The 12,649-nt window shown below is 38.8% G+C and overlaps 2 protein-coding genes across 3 annotated transcripts; both read right to left on the bottom strand.

Moving 5' to 3' along the window:
* Positions 1–448: 448 nt before the first annotated feature.
* LOC309512844 (uncharacterized protein) lies at positions 449–4,097 on the bottom strand (the record flags this gene model as incomplete). The annotated part of the gene is made up of 1 exon (XM_082188567.1): positions 449–4,097. The coding sequence occupies one exon, from the start codon at positions 4,095–4,097 to the stop codon at positions 867–869; it is 3,231 nt and encodes a 1,076-aa protein (XP_082044693.1). The 3' UTR covers positions 449–866.
* Positions 4,098–4,142: 45 nt separating this feature from the next.
* On the bottom strand, positions 4,143–12,564 carry erich3 (glutamate-rich 3). Of its 2 annotated transcripts, XM_082188486.1 has the most exons (13): positions 12,393–12,564; positions 11,477–11,570; positions 11,102–11,227; positions 10,756–10,827; positions 10,540–10,668; positions 9,481–9,648; positions 8,386–8,577; positions 8,101–8,278; positions 7,687–7,873; positions 6,765–6,976; positions 6,133–6,288; positions 5,610–6,011; positions 4,143–4,459 (listed from the first exon to the last, which is right to left on the bottom strand). In XM_082188486.1, exons 1-13 carry the CDS (start codon positions 12,410–12,412, stop codon positions 4,284–4,286), a joined length of 2,112 nt encoding a protein of 703 aa, XP_082044612.1. In that variant the 5' UTR covers positions 12,413–12,564; the 3' UTR covers positions 4,143–4,283. The 2 variants fall into 2 exon arrangements, with proteins under 2 accessions (XP_082044612.1, XP_082044613.1); XM_082188487.1 differs by lacking the exon at positions 4,143–4,459 and having other exon boundaries at positions 4,631–6,011.
* Between the last annotated feature and the right edge of the window lie 85 nt (positions 12,565–12,649).

Below are 12,649 nucleotides of genomic sequence, written 5' to 3'. Positions count from 1 at the left end.
TGACAAAGAAGCCAATGTGTGAAACAGGAGCTTGACAGGTTATCTAAACAGATAATGAATGATGTCACCTAACAACATAGGCACTATTAGAGCAATTTGGCCTTGCTTCTGGGGTTGAAACATCTCAAGTTTTGATTCTAACTCTCATGGTTTGCATGATTACGAGCAATAATTCATAAATAGAATAGATCTATAGAATGTTTATAGAAAGAAAGAAGGTATCATAGCAATGTATGTGAACTGATGATGGATGATTAATCCAGTGTAAAATCATGAAAACACCATTAAACTAGTGCCAGAAATCAGCAAGGTGTTCGTGTAATTCACATCACACTGTGCAACAGCAAATTAAAGTGTTCCGGATACTAATTAGGAACACAAATTAAAGTGCAGGCTTTGGGGTTTTAGTTAAATTCTCTTAGTTAAGGTATGCGTGTCTGAAGTGGGTCGGTATACTGCTAGTGCAGCCTAACCAACTGGAGGGCTCCGCATCATGAATAATTAAATTATTTGTGCTGCGTGCGTCCTACGGTGTCTATTTTCAGTGGGATGTTGATAGCTTCCCTACCAAGCACACAAGACTCACTATGGGTCTCTGATAAGGAAAAGGAAGTGCCATTATTTTAAACCCATTAATATGGGTTGAGGCAGGGGTGTCCAATCCTTCTCCTCGAGGGCAGATGTCCTGCAGAGTTTTGCTCAAACTTACCCCTATACACCTGTCTGGAAGTTTCTAGTAATCTTGAAGACCTTGATTAACTGGTTCAAATGTGTTTAAGTGGGGTTAGACCTAAACTCTGCAGGACAGTGGCCCGCCAGGAGTAGGATTGGACACCCCTGGGTTAGGTGAAAGATTTACTATTGTACTAATAGCTGTTCTCCGTGTGAGCAGTCGTTAATCTAGGATATCCTGTGGGCCCAAAAAATCTTGAATCATCCAATGAGAAAGTGCTTAAGGTCTCTGTGCTTAGAGTCTGTTTGAAATGGCCATCAATGACTTTTGTTCTCCTGTTTCCATTCACGTTCCTGCTTCCATCTGACTGTCTGGAATGGAAGTCTACACTTGCTGTGTCATCTTGGCTCCCATTCTCCGATTTATTGACAATTGTGAGGTCTGTAATTACTGTCATTGTGGGACTCTGTGGCTCAATATTCTCTGACTGAGGTACATGCTCAGGTTTCAAATTATCTTCCAAACTCTCCAAGGTTTCTTTGTTACTTGCTTCTTCTGTTTGGGCTAAATGTTTGGTTTCATCAGTCATATTTTGTTGATTACTTTGTTCAGTCTCTTTTGCATTCAGGTCGACATTTCTAGGTACATTCTGTTGTTCTGTTTCAGATGGGGCTCTGTCTTGAATGTCTTCAGATGTTGCGGTTATCTCCATGTTTATGACGTCATCTGACGTCAAAGTTTCTTGTCTAGCAGTGTCTTTTTGATTGGTGTCTTCATTATTACTCAGTCTTGACCAGGAAGTGACCAAAGAACCTCTAGTATCTCCAGCCTCCTGGACTTTTTCATCTTTGGTTAAGGTATGTATGCTGTCATTAGAGTGATTACTGTAAGCATCTGCCTCTATGGCCTCAACTTTAGTCTCGGTTTTCAAGCTTTCAACTACAGACTCAGTGTTCTCATTGAAGTTGTTCCTTATGGGAGTTGTAGTTTCATCTCTACTCTTGAGTGTTTCATCAAGGCTCCCAATATCAGTACTTGGTGGGGTATCTGTAGCATCTAACACTTCACCGTTTAGTCTCTCCTCGGTTTCTTCCGAGATGAGACCCTCTTCATCGAGGGGTTCGATGAATGTCTGAAAATACTTTGATTCTTGGTGTATGTTAATCCAGTTACTCACTCGATCCACCCCAACTACTTTAGCTAAAGCTGCTGGATGATCATCCAGATCGTCTGAATTAATGCTCAGAACTGGATCTTTGTCCCCTTTTTTTACTTTCTTCACAGGTTCTGATTCCACCGTATGGGAAACTGATGAGCCACCCTCTTCATTGACAAGATTCCCTTTCTTCTCCAAAGGTTGCACTTGATCACTGTCCATCCCTTCAGGAGCATCTCTACTTATCAGTTCATCGTCAGTACCTTTCATTTCTGGTTCCTCTTCTGTGACTTTAGCTTCGGCTGAGACAATCTCACTTTCTGTATCCTTACTGACCATCGTCTGTGTTATCTGAGGAGTTATGTTTTCTATGAATGTTGTTGCAGAGGTTTCTGATTCTTTGTCAGCCTCTTCTTTGTCATCCTCTTTGTCAGCTTTTTGGTTGTCACTGCCCTGGTCCTCCTGTTCACCGCCCAACTGAGACTCTCTTTCTGAGGGAACAACTTGAGCATTCAACTTGTTTTCTATCTCTTGCTCTTTGTCATTACCATTTTCTTCTTCTTTTACATCGTTATCAGTCTCTGTCTTTTCAGTGTTATCTATAACTTCTTGAGCACTATCACCAGTCTCACCCTCTGATTTGTCTCGCGTTTCCTCTTGGAGATATTCTTCCACCTTATCAGCCTCTTCAAGACCCACATCTTGTCTCTCTCCATTTTCAGCATCTACGTTCCTATCCAGCAGGTCATTATTCACCACAGCAGGTTCATCCAGTTCTTCCTTGGTACTGGCCTCTGTTTCATCCTTGAGCGTCCCGCTGGAACCCATTTCTTTTTGTTCTTCCTGTGAAACTGATTCCTCATTTTTGTCCTTAAAGTTGTCTTCTAATTTTTGGGCTGTATTCTCACCAGAAACAGCCTCTTTTCCATCTCCTGCCTCTAATGTATTCTCACTAATCTCGTTTATATCTGCCATCTCCTTCTCTTGTTCTTCTATAAACTCTTCTCCTGTTTCTAACTCATTCTTATGCTCTTTGTCTTTTGCCTCATTCTCTACATAATTTCCATCAGTTCCCGCTGCCATCTCATCCATCTTCCCGTCCTCTTCTTTTTCCTCTTCCTGAGACCTATTTTCCATCTTTTCATCTTTCCCTGTCTTGATTTCTCCTCCAATCTCAACCTCACTGTTTGGTTTCTCGTGCCCTTCTTCCTCGGCTCCATCACTAAGTATGTTTTTAACCTGTTCTCCACCTTCTGTTTCTTTTTGTTTATCATGCACACCATCATCCTCTTTTTCATTACCCTCTGCCCTTACATTTTGAATTTCCTGTGACTCATTTAGTCTATTTATAACCTCAATAGACAGTTTTCCATCTTCACTTTCTTTATGTTCATCATTCACACCATCCTTGTCTTTTTCTGTACTGTCCTTATTTTGTTTATCTTCTGCCTTTGAATCTTGATCACCTTCTAACTCATTATCTTTCTCACCAACTTGAATCTTTTCTTCCCCAGGTTTCTCTGCCTCCTCTATTCCCAAATCTTCACTTGTATCCTCAACCTCTAGCATTTTTGTCTCTTCTATCTCTTCACTAGATTTTTCACCATCTTCATCCTTACCAACAGAGTCCCCATCACCAACCTTGCCATCTGTCTTCTGTGCCATTTCCCCAGTTGACCTATCATCCCCAGCCTCATCTGCTAGGTCTTCTCTTTCATCTCTGTCTGGCTGTCCGTCGCTCCTCCTCTCTATGTTCTGATCTGCGTCATCAGCGTCTGGCTGCCTCTGAGTGTCACCTGCCCCTGTTTGTGTATCATTCTCTGTATGAGATACCGAATCCATCTCCTCCATCTCTGGAACTTCAGTGTCTGTATTTCCAGTGTCCAGCATTTCAGTATGTGTCTCTGGTTCTTTCTCTTCTTCTTTAAACTCCGTATTAACCTCTGCAACCTCTGCATTTGTATTGTCCACGTCCTTATCTTTCTCCTGCATATCCTCAGTCTCAGTTTTTACTTCGTCTCTTTTATCTGGTTGTTCAACTTCATTTGTCCACTCACTTTGTTCGTCCTTCTGTGTTTCCTCTATGTCTAAACTTGCTGCTGCCTCCTGAATCCCTCCTATTTCTTGTCTTTCCTCTTCTGTGTGGACATGAGGCTCCTGTGCCATTTCCTCACATAGAGACTCTCGTGTGTTGGCTTCACCTTTCTCTGAAATTTCATCCAGTGTGTTTGATGGTTGTGGTGAGGTGAAACCCACAGCACTCTCCATTTCTGTTCCTGTAAAAGTGAGCATTTACAATTAAACCATTTCAGATTTAATCATATTTACAAATGCAAAACTGTCAAGGGTTTTTTCGAGGACTGAGGGAACTACTTTGTTGTATGAAAAATGTACCTCTACTAGTGATATTTAGAAAATAAATAAATGAAGTAATTTGTCATTGAGCTTTATATATTATCTGTAGACTTCCCAATTAAAGAGGGCGGCAACTTTTTTACCTTGGGCGTCCTGTTGGGTCTTCACTGAGGCCCCTTCATCTTCCTCTGTGCTTGTATCACTAAACTCTGGCTCTGAACTACATTGAGATTCCTTCAAAATGGCCTCAGCCAACTTTTCTTGCATTGACTTGGCTGTTTATAGTCACGGGGAATGAGACAGACATATGGCATCCATGGCAAAATGTTAATGTTAACTTGTGAATTAACTAAATGAATAACAGTCACATACTCAGTGGGATGAATTTCATTTGAAATGTATTTAAAAATAAAACACAGAAGCAATGAAACACAAAAATAATAGTGTAAATGAAATAACTGCTCAAAGGTTTATTACCAAAAACACAGCAAACACTTTGATCGGGAACACAGAATGCAGGAAACAATCACTTAAATGCTTTCACACAGGCCAGGTGTCCGAAAAAGTATCCATAACCATCTCTGATGGGAATACACATGGATTTTGCACAACCTTATCGTGAAGTGTACCAATTAAGCCAAACAGTGTATTTAATCATGTGTAATAGAAAACACATCAAAAATGGTTATACGCACATTTTAAATGGTTCAAACATGTTGAAATCAGAAACTTAAGACAAAATCACAAACAGAAAACACTGCTCTGTTTACCCACTCATTAAACTAGCAAATCCTCAAGAGCCAACATGTAATGCATACTGCTGTTTATAGATTTGGTTGTTTTGCAGTGACTTGGTCTATTTTGAAATCCAAGAAGTATCTCAAAATTAAGTCTAAACAATCTTGATGGATTGTGAAAGTCAAGACAGAGGTTTATACTGAGCAGTATGCTTACGGCAACACAAATAACATGCAATCAAAAACACATTTGATGCCATATAGCAAACACAAAACCAATCAATGCGATGATGTTTGCAAGACCACCTAGAGTTAAACAAACTCTCAGGGGTCTTGACAATTACACAGAAGTGTGCTTTTAACACAATCAGAACTCAAGTTACCATGCCATCATCTAAACTATGCTCTCCTCAGGTAACGGCAAGCAAACTATTTCAGGCAATATTATGTTTTCAAAAGTTGCTAAGTAGTTAAAGCTTGTGTACAATTTCAAAATTTGTAAAATAGTTGACTCTTTAATTAAAAACGCTGTGTAAAGTAACTAAACACTGTTTATCTGGCTCAAACTGTTTATTTGTGAATAAAAAAACTGGCCCTCCAGTTCTGATGTTGAAAAAGCCAACATGCATAAACACAAAATGTCTGATAATGACAGGCACACAGCACTAGTTTTCATGCAGACACTGACCTCTCTCTGGCTCATTCTCTTGTGGCTTATCTTCAGGTTTGGCATCCTCCCCAGATTGCTCACCTTCAGTTCCCTCTTTCTTGTCTGTGTCTTCTGACATTTCCAGGTCGCTCTTCTCCATGCCATCCCCTGGACTATCCTGTGTCCCAGAGTCTTCCGCTGCAGCTTGAGGTAATGTGATGTCGCTGGACTCTGTGACCTCTGTCTCCTCCGGTTTGGTCTCAGCTGTGGTGAGGTCCTCCTCTGCATGTAAGCTCTCCTCTGCATGTAAGCTCTCCTCCGGAACATTAGCAGTGGTGACTTCTTTGGTGTCCTCCACAATTTCTCTTTCACTGTTGTCATCGTCACTGCTGGACAAGCTGGACGTTCGTCCAGATGAGACCGATGATGACCTTTTGACCTCTGAAGGAAGAAGACAAATAGTCTCTGAGTATCAGGTGTTTAAGAACACAAACAGAATGTATTAGATGTTGACAAATATTGTTGAAAAAGGTGACCATAAAGTAATGCTAACTAGACATACTGGCGTCATCACTGTCAGTGTTGCTTTTCACTTCATTTATGTCATTTTCATCCCTGGTCTCTTTTTCTCCATCATTGGCAGCAGATGTCTTTTCCTCTACTTCATCAACATCTTCAACTGGCCCTTCATCATCTGCCTCAAAGTCTTCCTCATAGTCTATATGAGAGAATAGCATAAATATGGTCTATGCAATTTTAAACAAAATAAAAACGTATCCAAAATTACTTGGCATGTATTACACATACTGTGTATTGTATCAGTATACAGTCCTGGTCAGAATTATTAGCACTGTTGGTAAATATGATTAAAGAAGGCTGTGAAAATAAATCTGCATTGTTTATCCTTTTATATTTTTCATTCAAAAAATTCACAAAAATCAAACCTTTTCTTGAAGTAAAAAATGTAATTGGGGGGGGGGAAACTATTATGAAATGAATTTGTTTAGCCTACCAGGGTGATAGGAACATGAAATTATCCAGCCATGAGTATAAATATGAGGAAACACAAAGGCCTAATTCGAGTGGCCAAAGAGTCTCTAAGGATCACAGCTGGGGAATTACAGAAATTAGTTGAGTCTTGAGGACAGAAAGCCTAAAAAAATAAATAAAAATAAATGAGCTTGGAGTTTGTACCATCTTTGGTCTTTTTCTTCCCTGTTGTTTCTCCATCAGGCTCTGTCTCCATTTCCTGAGGTGTGTCAGGCACTGCGTTAGAATGTGTGTCTATGTCTTCATCTACATCTGTGGCCTCCTTAGCATCTGGGGATTTAGAGGTGGGCAGCTCCTCTTTCACTCTTTTTTGAGGAGGGGTGGGTTTTTTATCCAAGCCCATGGCAATAATACACCTGATGAAGTACATCAGACAAAACCATAATGCATCTTTATTAGTGACGGACCAATGTAGGTTTTTCAGTGGCCAGAACCAATAATGATAAATAGGGAGTGTGGTAGATATAATGCTACTGTTCAAATGTTTGTGCTCAGTAAGATTTTTAAAATGTTTTTGAAAAAAGACTCTTATCCTCAACAAGACTGCAGCTTATTCAAAAATACTATAAAAACAGATATATTGTGAAATATTATTACAGTTTAACTTTTATATTTATCAAATATAATTTTACATTGTTACAATTTACTGTGATTACAAATCTTAATTATCAGCAGCTATAACTCCAGTCTTCAGTGTCACATGATCCTTCAGAAATCATTCTGATATGCATATTTGGTGCTCAGGAAACATTTCTTATTATCAATGTTGAAAACAGTTGTGCTACTTAATATTTTTGTGGATACATGTTTAATAAATTGTAAATTATAATTGTATTATTATAAATGTCTTTACTGTCACGTCCTTGTTGAATAAAAGTATTTATTTTTAAAAGACCAAAAAAAATTCGTACTGAGCCCAAACTTTTGAACAGTAGTATGTGTGTGTGTGATATAAATGTGTTTTTTTCTCACTTATTGTATTATTAAACTAATACAGTTTTGAAAGTATCTTTTTCATTTTAACATTAAACACAAGAATATCATTATAGAAATGTATTATCATTACTTGTAGCAAGGAGAGGCTCCCTCCACCCCGCAAAATCCAAAGTGTCCATGTCTGCCCCCGAGCCGAGTGCCTTTCCTGTGTTTGAACTCACAGCAGGAGCTGAGCCTATCCACTTGCAGGCCATTCAGGAAGAATGTAAGACTGAAGGGAAATCCTTGGTGACGTCTTGACACAAATTGGAAAACTTCTACAAGTAAGGATAAAGGATAGGCAAAGAAAGTTTACTTTGATTTGCTTTTGATGACTGCATCTTAAAATCAAAGAGGAGAATCACATAATATATGCATAATATATTCTAATATATGCAACACTGCCAGGTAAGAGCCACTCATTATCAACAGCCTCTAGATCAGTAGTGTAATGCATGGTGTCCTTAAGATATGAATTACAAAGCACACGTGTACAGGGACCTACCTCCCTCTCTCAGCATCCCTTTGTAGACACAGAGGTTCTCTCCTCCACAGTGCTGCTGGAAGACCTTGACATCATCTCTGAAGTCCATCAAATCATGGGACAGGTGAACACTCTTCCCAAAGTATACCATGCTTACTGACACTTTACTCTGGGCTGATGTCCTCAGGAGAGAAGATGGCTGCAGACAAGAGTAATAGCAGAATATATGTGAGCGAAGATTTATTTGAATGGCTATGTCAACCTTCATGTCCCTGAATACTCAGTAAATAACTTCAGCATATAGACCTCTGTAGTTGGTGCTGTAGTGGGTCTTAACTTCCGACCCCTGTGTGTGCCGTTCGCTCTCGGCCCTCTCTCTTTTTTCTTCGTGAGGGGCGGCACAGGGGTCACATAGTTGTTAATGACAGGAAGACGGTAAGGCGAGACAGTGCTAGAGCAGTCTGTCATGGTCAAATGTCTCATGGCGTCTTTGTCCAGCTATAAAACAACCCAGAGAGACAAAAAAAGTATTACTCTGAGGTTGTTTGTTTATAGCCCTGGTGACCTATTGGAGTTCTTATGCAGATTTTTAGTAGAAACAAAGTTATATAAGAAACAAACATTGTTGACTAAGTAAAATTATTTAAAAAAAATGAAATTATAAAATGAATGTGAATATCATAGCTTTGATAATTTGGTCTTGAAATTTTATGAGAAACATTTATATTTAATATGAATATCTTTTAATAACTTTTGATTTCATTTGACTTAAGTATATATGTTGTTGTTTTTTAAAGAAAACTCTTATCTTTAACAAGGCTGTTGTGCTGCCCAGTTCTAAGCAGTTGTGTTTTTAATAAATTATAGATTATAATGATCACTTTAATGTGTCCTTGCTGAATAAAAGTTTTAAAGTATTAAAGTATTCATTTAGTATTAATTTAATGTTTTAAAATTAATGTTAATATCATAGCTTTGATAATTTGGATAATTTTATGAGAAACATTTATAGCTCTGACTTTTGATTTCACAGACTTTGGTATCTCTGCAAATCTGAGAACTATTTCGGACACTGTTGAGATCTTTTCTGAAACACTAGGTGAAAAACATATGAGATTGTTAGGCCTTTTTCCTCTGAAGATAAATCTGAGAAACTTTTGCTCATCATTTATTCTTATTTCTTTCTAGAAGTAACAATAGAGATATTAAAGACATCTAATTTTTGATTTTTCTTTCCTACAGGAAGACACACAAAACGCTAGTCTTTGATACTTCAGCAGAGCTGTATGCAAATGAGTACTATTAGTTGTCTGAGCGTGATTTGCACTGTATTTGTACGCGACACATGATGAGGTTTTTTTTAAGCAAGCATGTAAGTATTAGGACCTGAGGATGTCTCACCGTATAACTGAGGAGCTGATCGGTGTCGTTAGAGGAGTCCCGGTCCGGGGGTCTGTTTCGAGGGGAGGTTCTCTTCAGAGGGGCCGTGGCACTGTTACTGTTCAGGGGCTTGAGACGAACAGGCCTCTGCATCTTCCCTGGAGCCGTGTTGGGCCTTGAGGAACTCGGCTACAGGAGTAAGACAACTCACTTACAAAATATTAAATATGCTGTATAGTAGAAAAGATTAGAAAGTAGAAAGAGTTACTTATGTAACTCTTGTTATGAATTATATATATATATATATAGCACTGTTTCTGAACTCTCTGAACCGCCTCGATTGTCTTGAGTTTTCTTCTGGGAACGTACACGTCACAGTATTCCTCATTTAAATAATTCCCGCTGAAGATATACACACAAAAGTAGCGGGCCTGGTTGAGTTAACTATGTTGAAACTCTTGGTTATGGTAAGGGACATTTCCGAAACACACTCGAAGCGGTTGACCAATCACATCCGACCAATCAGAGCACACTGCGCTTTTCGGAAGAAGGGGCTTAATAGAGACAGGAACTAAACAGAGTGTTCTTGAATTACTTGAACGTAAACTAGTAAAACTGAGATCTTGACATGTGGGTTTGAAAAAAGGTATCTAGAGAAACCAGCGCAAACAAAAAAGCTCATGTGTCATCAGTCTGCTGGAGCAGTAACTCTCAAGGTGCCTAAAACGTCAACAGGCAAACATCCATGATGGGAACCACCACACCACTTCATATACCTTCTGTTAAACATGTCAGAGCATAATAAGCAAGCAAATGATCTGAATCTACAATTAAGCAACCATTAGGACTAGCTAGGTAACTATCTAGAATAAACATAAAGCAGATAATAAATTCATAATATCTTTTTGAAGAAGAGGCAGGATATGAATTAACAGCACATCACTAGGAGAACAGTCATTTGTAATATAGAATTAAAGTGCACTTAGGTGGTACCTGTTAATTGTATGGAATGTAAACTGTAAGGAAATGGTTAGTTTGTAAAGCTATTTTACCCACTATTAACTGATATGGGTCACTCACAGATTCTGTTGACTCAGAATGCTCTTCCTCTGGCCCAGAATGCCGTGCGTGAGAGATCTTTGGCCCCGTGGGTGGTCGAGGTGACAGCATTAGCTTTGGTTCATCTTCATATCTCTTGGAGCGCTCAGCCTAGCATGAAGCGCAAAAAGTGAAACCACAAAATGTACTTTATTACCACGTCACAAAGGCCAAAGGAGTTTTGTAAAAATGACAAACCTTTATTTTGTGGATTCGTTCCCTCCGTGCAAATTCCTCAAGTTTTCTCTTGATCTCGGTTTGATGAAGGCGCTGCATAAACAGTGGAAAAATGAAATATAGAAAATACTTTTTTTTTTGCCTAAGTACAGGATCTATTTACATATTTTATATCCAAACTTATACAATATTACTTCAGAAATGTTTAATTCTTATGCACATTTTAATTTGTATTATACAATGAGATGAATAGAGTATGTAGACTACTTTATGTGAATAGGATGTCAGCATTACCCTTACTTTATGACATAACACAACATTCTAGCCTAATAGAGCTTCTGATATGTAGACTGCATAATGCTCTCACCTCCATGTCTAGCACCTTGTGAAAGATGGCCTGAGCCAGACACTCTCTCACATGTCTCTGATGTGCTCGCTGGATCAGCTTGTGCCTGTACTCCTTATCAGGAACAATCCGTCCGCTCCGGGAGATCTGAAGCACATGCACCTGCATTTAATGACTGAAGCATCTGATCTTGTATAACATAAAAGTGCTTTTCCTTTCATCCTTTTACAGGTTATCTATAAAGTGATCATTATGAGAATGCTAATTAACTTATATAACAGAGATTGATTCATATTTGAGAGATGTTAGTTTGTAAATATTTTAACTTGATCAAATCTCTAGGTTAATCCCAATGAATATACATAACATCATTCTTTTCTAGCTGGACTATCTTACCAGCCCAACCTTCTGAAGATGTCTTCGTATTCTCACATTGTTGAAGTATCCAGTCAGATGTTTGTCAGTTAAGCTATTGTAAGCTGAAAGAAGACTACATAGACAAAGACATTATCAACAATGTATAAAAAAACAGTCTGCTTCCTGGCACATTAAAACATTCATCCCAGGCGTCGTGGAGTTGTAATGTAAGGATAGGCCAGACCAGGCTGATGGGATGATTCAGTGATCCTCAAGGCCAGCAGTGCCAAGGATTTCAGCTTGAGGTGAACACTCTACATCTGTGTCAAGTGTAGTCTTGGAAATGCTCGACTGTTTGTCTGCCTGGCTTTTTCCGATACAGATTTGATTTCCCCGAGCGTTTGTAAAGAAGACAACACAACCTGTACGCCAATCCTCAGGCCAAGTAGATACCATTACCAGTGTCTGGTTTCTATTGGAATTGAGTGTGGATGGATAGCACACTTAACCCATGGCCCCCCATTGAATTCATATCTCCCTCTAAAATTGTTCAGAAATAAAACATGATGTCTGTGCAAGACAGCTTATACATTTAGGAAACATCTAATTAGACTTTATTGTGTCTTATTTAACATGTCAGACATATATTTAGTATGACAGCTATATATTTGAGGTATGTTCAACAAATAAACAACATTCAGTTAAGTCATGCATGAACAATATTTCCTGTCCTTTGCGGATGACATGATCTATTGCTGTTGTTTCATCTCCACAGTAACAAGAGCGTTTGGTCATATAGTGTCTTGCCATAAACATAAAGCTGAAAATTAATCATTATAATGCACACTGCTTGGTAATGCAAATGGCAGTCTAAAACAGGACAGCTAGTTAGAGCATTTAATAGTAACGTTACATTTCAGTCAACACTGCAACTTGGTCTAGCTTAGTTACTCACCCTGGGTTCAGATGACTCATTTTGTCGGCGCGTAGTGATCTTTGATATGAATAGAGCAAACAAGCGATAATATTAGAGTTTTTATAATCCCGGGGACATTAAAACTATGTGTGCATCCCGTCTGCCCGGCTCTGAATACTCAACACCTTTCCTCGCGAGGAACTGATGACAGCCTGCGTTCGTTGCCATGGGGAATCACGTGATGATGCCAATAACTACGCATTCTTTGTTTAAATACGATATTATAATACTTAAAT

The sequence above is a fragment of the Leuciscus leuciscus genome (genome assembly GCF_965113295.1).
Source record: "Leuciscus leuciscus genome assembly, chromosome: 13".
NCBI classification, from domain to species: Eukaryota; Metazoa; Chordata; class Actinopteri; order Cypriniformes; family Leuciscidae; genus Leuciscus; species Leuciscus leuciscus.
The sequence above is the reverse complement of the archived record's forward strand: the minus strand, read 5'-3'. Positions and strand labels throughout refer to the sequence as shown.

Excerpts from the sequence above, each read along its gene's own strand:
- erich3 (XM_082188486.1), bottom strand. The coding sequence starts at position 12,412 with ATGAGTCATCTGAACCCAGG. Across the intron at positions 8,578-9,480 it reads ATCAGCTCCTCAGTTATACG|CTGGACAAAGACGCCATGAG; the intron begins GTGAGACATCCT and ends GTTGTTTTATAG. Across the intron at positions 4,460-5,609 it reads AGAGAATGAGCCAGAGAGAG|CCAAGTCAATGCAAGAAAAG; the intron begins GTCAGTGTCTGC and ends GACTATAAACAG.